Below are 7,570 nucleotides of genomic sequence, written 5' to 3'. Positions count from 1 at the left end.
TAAGTATACAAAGTTAATTATACTATAAAGTATAGAAAAATATAATTTAAATTATAATACATAATTAGATGGAGAATATATAGTTATTTATGAATTAAATAATGGCAGATATTTTATTGTGTGACATTTGCAGATATCTTGACATCTTTTATCCACGTTACCCATCGTGAACATCTTCCAAATAAGATAACGAGTTTCTAAAACATTTTAAGCATAATGTTACACATCAATATGCTAAATGACAACTACAAAGAAACTCTCCCAATGCAATATTAAGGACTATTATAGGACTTTGACATTTTCTTTGTCAAAGCACATCTGTTAAACAACCCAAATAGCATATTGTAAAAAAATCAACATAGAGTGAAACCTTGAGTATAAATGTCAGAATTGTTATCATGAAAGAGTAGTCGTTGTTTGTAACACTTGCTGATGGCAGAGAATGCTGGAATTGCTATCATGAAATATAAGAGCCCCGAATAACTTAACAGAACTACGAATGGTGACATTGAACTAAAATTAAATTGTACTCAACATGTGTTAGAATTCCCACATAAATGCAGCAATAACGCAGAACAAGGCAACCCTGCCACCCTGCAATTATATAAAATCTTTGGATAAAATTTGATTAACAAGATTAGCTGAGTAAATCAAAAGTTTTTAATAACATCAATAATCTTGAAGACTTCTCTTACAAATCACCCAAAATATAGTGTACTGCATTAGTCAATAATATGTACACTTCTTGTACTAATCAATCGTTCTATCACAGGAACTTGAGAGTGGTTAAACATAATCTAAATAGGAATTGTATCATTTTTCATCATCAAGTGCACCAAGGGCCTTCATGTCCTCTAACAATGCCACATAACAGTCATTAATCCTTCGAGGTTTAGCTAGTGGTTGAACAGGATCTAGCTTAACTATATATACATGGCCCAAAGAACTAGCAGCAATAATGGGCTTAGGTTCCACCTTTTGAGTTCTTTCCCTCCTTACACGAGCAGAGGTTGGAACCTTTATTGTAACTTTATATTATTTGAATCAAATGATAATTTTTTTCCTAAACTATATCACTTAATGAACTTTTTCCAAATTTTTCCCATGCCAAAATTGAATATGAATACAAACACAATCCTTGTGATAGGTTTTAGGTAATTCTATTTTCACCGCAACCAAAAATAGATGCACAACAACAAAGAATACAAGTATCTAACTTGTTCGTTAATCCTGCATAAAATCCCCATGTCTTTCTCAAATTTAAAACACATGAAATCATTTAAAGGAAATTGCTTGTTAGAGTTTCACCCAAATCTTCCACACCCACATCAATAATTCCCAATTTGTTAATATCTCCATGTCTCCTACAGGTGCTATTTAACTTATCTTAACAAATTCATTATACTGTTTTCTTTGTGCATTTGTTTTTATTTTCTTTTGTAAATTTTAGTAATGTTGAATTGGTTATTTAGTTTTTTGTTTTTATTTGTTATTGTATACAAGAAATTCTTCGAAAGAAAAATTTACATTTTTTTTTACATAGAAGTATTCATGTTGCTTAGTCTATTCTTGTCACATGAACTATGCAACAAAGATGCAAATATAACCATGTCTAGTAGAAAACCTTGTGTGGACATTTTGTGTTTCAATTTGTGAACCAATTGTGATTATTTCGTGACACAAACACCCATGACAATTATATTATAGTTGCACAACCTTACAATCCCGATCATCATGCAAAATTGTGCTTTTTAAGGCTTTGCTAAATGTTGTTGTGTATGTTTAGGATTTGTCAAGTATCACCAATACTACTCTTAGAGAGTGCTACACTTGTAGATAACATGTAATGATGGAAACCCCCTTATTTTAAGGGGGTACCAAACCCTTAATAATTAAGGATTGTCTGATATGCTTCTCTCTTTCACTTATTTTTTTACCAGCACTATTTTTATTTTGCCTCCGTCATGACTTTCTGTATTTCTCCCATCCATATTGGAGATCATCTTTCCCTGTTGCGTAGCTATATTTCTTTGGTTTGTTTCTATTTCAAACTATATTTTCTTTCTTGCCTTTCCACACATTTGTCACTAATTTCTTCTAGCCTGAACAACAACTTATGTTTCCTTCACAAGTTTTCATGCTATGGGCTCCTTTTACATTTTCAGACTTTGGCACTGTATTAAGTGATTGACTGAAGCATAACAAAGCTTTTGGGTTGACACCCAATTTGGTATATAAGGAATGAAATTTACGCTGATGAAACTATTCATTGAGATTTAGATAATAGATCAACAATTCGGTGAAAGGATTCCAATGTTACCAAACCCACCTATTCATCGGTATTCTGAATCACAATTTCCAAAATATTCAAGCAAATTGTATTTGTTGGGTTCTAGACAATGTGATGGCCTCACACTCATTGAAAGTCATCATTCTCACAATCAAACCACAACCAAGATTTCTTAAAAAAAGTCTAACCAACACCATTTTTCAAACAAATTGAGATGCTTATAACCCAAACCATTTTCCAAACAAATAGATTGCAAAATCTGTCCATTTGCAATGGGTAATTGATTGGAATTCTTAAGCATTGCTTGGCTTATGCATGCCAAATAGACATTGCACGCTTTGATATAGACAAACAAGTTATTACGTTCAGATTTTTGTAGTCTACCAACAATCAATAACAATCGTACTGTTTGAAAATTTTCCAATAAATTCATCAAGTGATTACCATCACCAAGAGCAAACTATGTTCTTATAAATCTATTTTTTATTGATACTTTCTATGCATATCATCTGAATCTATATTAAGCAGGGAAGATGTACATACTTGAAATTTGACTGCTATCTTCTCAACGATGAATTAGATTTTGAGATATAACAGAAGTATTGGTGACAGTAAGTCACTAAATCTCAACCTTTATGAAATATGTACACACAAAATCCCACTGATGTTGGAATTGTAGTTTGAAGATCTCATTAAAAACCATTGTTGTTGAAGCACAATTCTTCATTTTTGTTGGCCAAATCTTGTTTATGAGTGCTCATTGTTGATTAGTATGCATACAATTTAGAAATATGATATTTATTTATGATTTCTTATATATATGCCAAAATATAAGACTCTTTAGATATGTTTTGCTTAAATGTTCAACCATATGCTACTAAATCTTGACGGCTAATTACTCTTTTGAAATATTGGAAGTTCTGATATTACACTACCTATAAAAATCTGCATAATAATGAATGCTATATATAAATTCACTTGTGAACATCTCGCTTTTGGGTTGTTAAATGATAATATGTCACTTTAACAAATCTCTTTGTAGATCACACTGTTCATCCATTTTCAATAGCATATGAATTTTGAAGACTAACAAATCTAACTGTGAGTTGTGCAACTGTAGTGCGTACCTATTCAGAAACCATCTAATTGTGGATGATACTTTTTAGTGTTGTACATTTTTTTATCAATGTTATTTTGTCAATAAATATAAAATAATTGCAAGTGACAATTGATATTTATGTTCATTTTTGAAAAATGTTTTGTTAATGCTAATTGTTATTGTATATTTTGTTTCCATAAAGTTCAAAAGCTTTTTATTGTATGTTACCAAATCACTACCCATGCCCTTAAACTTGCATACTTGATTGCTTATCGGCTTCCCGTTGCACGAAAATAAAGCATGCAACCGCTAGTTATATAAAGAAATAGAGTAGAGTAAGCTTCCTTCAAAAGAGGAGAAATGACAGCTAAAAAAAGCCAAAGTTGCTTTAACTACGGATATATATTTATGTCGAAGGCGTTTCATTATATGAAACGCACCGACTGATTTAAATAATCAAGGGTTCATATCGTTTAATATGTGATGCAAGACGATTGCGTGTTGTTTGGCCGTCACATATTTTTTCTCTTTTTATCCAATTATTTATGTTTTTCTATAGCGTGGAAATAGGGTAGCATCAATTCCTTATGGTTGAAAGAAGCCCTAAATTTCTTTGTCTCCGAGAAAAGATGGCAATTAATTTATTTACTTTTTTAGGATGGACGGACCCACACTTTTTTCACCTCCTAACATTTCCCTTCAACGTGGAACGAGCTACGTGGTGAAAACCCCTATACTATATATAAATCAATTAGCATTATGGAATGCTACTTACTATATATATAATATCTTTTTATTTAATTTAATGTATTTAATATTTAATAAAATTTATTTTTCATTTAAAGATAAATCTATTAATATTAAATAAATAAATTACATCTATATTATTCTATTAATAAATTTATTATATTTTTTAATCATTTAATTTTTTATATTTTAAAAATAATTTTATGTTTTAAATTTGTTAACTATGTTTGTTAAATAGTCTTAAATCTGTTATTAAAATAAAATTTCAATGTGTTATTATACATTGTATTTAATTTTAATAATTTATATTATTAAATATATATTTTAAAAATTATTATATTATAAAACTTATATTTATATTACTTTTTTAATGTGTTTGCATTTTATTTATTATACATAATGTTTAATTGTTGGATATTAATTTGCATATATATATTTAATAAATGTATATAAATCATCATGATCAAGCCTTCTATTTAATTTTCTCCCTAATTCATTTAAATAATACATCTTTAATAATTGTAACAAATTATCTCACCATTTATGAATGTGAATATATTATATAATTGTTTAAGAAAACACATTGTATAGTATTTCAAAATCAGAAATCATCTTAGGATTAAACTATTAAAAAATATCAACCCTTCAAAATTGCTTAAAGGGTTAAAACCTAACTGATTTTAGCTCAATTATAATTTCATAATAGTTGAATAAAATAATCAAATTAAAATATCTAATACTTTATAAACAAACAACTCTCTTTTTAATGACAATGCTTCACTTCACGAGTTCACTATTAATCTTACTATAAATTCTCAAATATGTCTCTTACAATTAACATTTTTTCTTAGATAACAGTGCACTAAAAGGAGGCTTGGTGAATTATCATTGCATTAACATATTGGCAATCACAACATTCAAGGCCTCTTAACCGAATACCATTTCCATTTATGTACCTGCTTGGATCTACATATGATGTTTCTTCTTGACCATTAAGAGGACTTGGATCAACTTTCCCATAGGTTACAAAACTATCAAAATTATATGCAACCCCACTACCTCCATAGAAGACTCTCTTTGTATTATCAAATCAAACATAAATGAAAGCAACAACATAATTAGTAACAAAATATGGTAAAATATATTCAAAACACATGCATTGCTAGGTATGTAAATGTGTTATGTTGTATTGACTTAGGTTCAAGAGGATCCTATTGTATGTACTATTATAACTTCCATACACAATTGATATTTTGATATGTGACTGAGCTTATTTTTCACTCTTGTAATGCATCCAAGTTGATTTCAATCTTCATTTGAAGACATTGTCATTGGCTAGCAACCTATGAGAAACATTTCTTCTTTTGACATATATGTTTCTCCTCCTTGAATTAATATCTACATTTTCTTGTCAAATATTTATTGAAAGATGAAAGACCAATCGATATAAGGATTCTTGATTTAAAGGGTAAAAAAGTTGTTGTATTGATTCAAAATGGAAAGTTGTTGAATCTCAAGTGTTTGTGGATTGAAAAAAAATCATTCTATCAACACTAGAGGATTAGAAATAATCTCCCCACTCTTGAGCTATATCTCCCCATCTCTCTCTCGAATGCTCACTCCTTGCCCTCATATCTAACACACTCACGTTTTCTTCCCTTATATTTCTCTCTTCCTCTTTATCTCCTCCTATATCTTTATCTCTACTTCTCTTTATTTGTATATATCTCTTTTTTTTTGTTCTCTCTATGTTTCTCTATCTTTGTCTCTCTCCCTTTCCCCCTCTCTTTATATTTCATATACCTCTATCTCTCTATTACTCTATCTCACCATATATCTCTCTCTATCAATCCCTCTACCTCTTCCTCTATATCTATTCCTTTCTATGTCTCCTCTTGATCTCCCTATCTCTATCTCTTTATCTCTCTTTGCATCTCTCTATATATTTGTCTCCCTTATCCTGTCTTGCTTTGTCTTTATCTCTACCTATATCTTCCTCTCTCCCTCTCTTCTAGACATATCTCCCTTTCTCCCCTTCTTCCTAGACCTCTATATCTATATATCTTTGCTTCTCAATCTCTATATCTCGATATTTCTTTTTCCATCTCTCCCTCTATCTCAATCCCATACTCTAACCCTCTCTACCCCGATGTCTTCATGTACACCATAATTGTATACAAATAATAGACCAAAATTTTTCGAACTCAGAGTTAACTCTCGGCGCACCCATTGCACACGAAGGTGCAATTGCTAGTTAGGTATTCACAGGAGGTTTATTAATAAAACCTTTGTTCAGCGCTGAGAATTGTATCGCAATGGAAATAATTCCAGGCCTTCCAGACGATTTAGCGGTGCAATGCCTTGCAAAAGTTCCAAACAGGTTTCATTACGGTCTTAGGGTCGTCTCCAAGAGTTGGAATGCTCTATTCAGCTGCCCATACTTTTTTAAAAGAGCGACAGCGCCATGACCAGTGTGAGGAGATAATCGTTACTCAGACAGACCCAGACGAAATAACAGTGATTTCGATGTATATATTTACTATCGGATTGGTAAGTGGTGGGAAAGGCTGCCTCAAATCCCAACAGAATTTTTACTCAAACACACAGACTACCATTGTTCCGTGTTCTTTAGGTCCACACAACAGCTGGTTGTGATAGGGCTTCTCAATAGGCGCAGCAACACAGAAGGTGTGTTGATATTTGATTTTTTATCTCGCAAATGGCTGTTGGGCGCCGACATGCCATGCAGTCGATATTTGTATGCATATGCGGCATCACAAACTGAAGGACTCGTCTATATTGTCGGCGGCTGCGACAGGTGGACTTTCAGTCCCTCTCATCTAGAAGGTTTTGTTTACAATGTAGAGGAAAACAAGTGGGGTTTTCTTCCTCCTATGAATTCTGATCCATTGGTTGGTCTTTGCTCTGGTGTTTTTCATGGCGACAAGTTTTATGTAGTCTTCCTTCACAGCCAAAGAGCGCAAGTTTATGACCCTCAAACTCGACTATGGAAGAACATAAATTTGAACAGCTATAAATTAATTAATTGTGATTAATGCATATGTTAATGAATCTGATGTCCTTGAATGCATATTTGATGCATATCGCCGTGCTTGTTCATTGTTTTGCTTGTGCAATTTCAGCAGTTTCAGGTTGTTTGTTCATTGTTTTCTTAGCGATTTTAATAGCTTGTTCTTATTCAACCTCAAGGATACTGTGAACAGGTATTTTACTCCTCTCTACTTAGTCTTAGAAAATTTGGTGCAGAGGAGATTGAGAATAGACTCAATTCCAAGCAATCTCAACCCAACCTCTATTAAATTCAATAGAATTGAAATTATGCTCTATTATCACAGAGAATTCATTCTGTTTTAAAATCTTTCTTACAATGAATCACACTGTTTTACTCTCAGTGTTCACACCACTGTTCTTGT

At 31.6% G+C, this 7,570-nt stretch overlaps 1 protein-coding gene across 1 annotated transcript; it reads left to right on the top strand.

Annotated features, from left to right (window-relative positions):
* The first annotated feature begins 6,451 nt into the window (after window positions 1-6,451).
* Window positions 6,452-7,192, top strand: LOC131874114 (F-box/kelch-repeat protein At1g80440-like). Its single transcript, XM_059217356.1, has 3 exons — window positions 6,452-6,527; window positions 6,589-6,664; window positions 6,769-7,192. The coding sequence occupies exons 1-3, from the start codon at window positions 6,452-6,454 to the stop codon at window positions 7,190-7,192; spliced, it is 576 nt and encodes a 191-aa protein (XP_059073339.1).
* The last annotated feature ends 378 nt before the right edge of the window (window positions 7,193-7,570 follow it).

This window comes from Cryptomeria japonica, chromosome 3 (genome assembly GCF_030272615.1).
Source record: "Cryptomeria japonica chromosome 3, Sugi_1.0, whole genome shotgun sequence".
Lineage (NCBI taxonomy): Eukaryota > Viridiplantae > Streptophyta > Pinopsida > Cupressales > Cupressaceae > Cryptomeria > Cryptomeria japonica.
This window is presented reverse-complemented; position numbering and strand designations above follow the sequence as displayed.

What these genes read in the sequence shown, in the direction of transcription:
- LOC131874114 (XM_059217356.1), top strand. Translation starts at nt 6,452, where the DNA reads ATGGAAATAATTCCAGGCCTTCCAGACGATTTAGCGGTGCAATGCCTT. An exon ending in TCCAAACAGGTTTCATTACG is followed by an intron (nt 6,528 to 6,588) that starts GTCTTAGGGTCG and finishes CTTTTTTAAAAG; the next exon opens with AGCGACAGCGCCATGACCAG. An exon ending in GAAATAACAGTGATTTCGAT is followed by an intron (nt 6,665 to 6,768) that starts GTATATATTTAC and finishes CGTGTTCTTTAG; the next exon opens with GTCCACACAACAGCTGGTTG.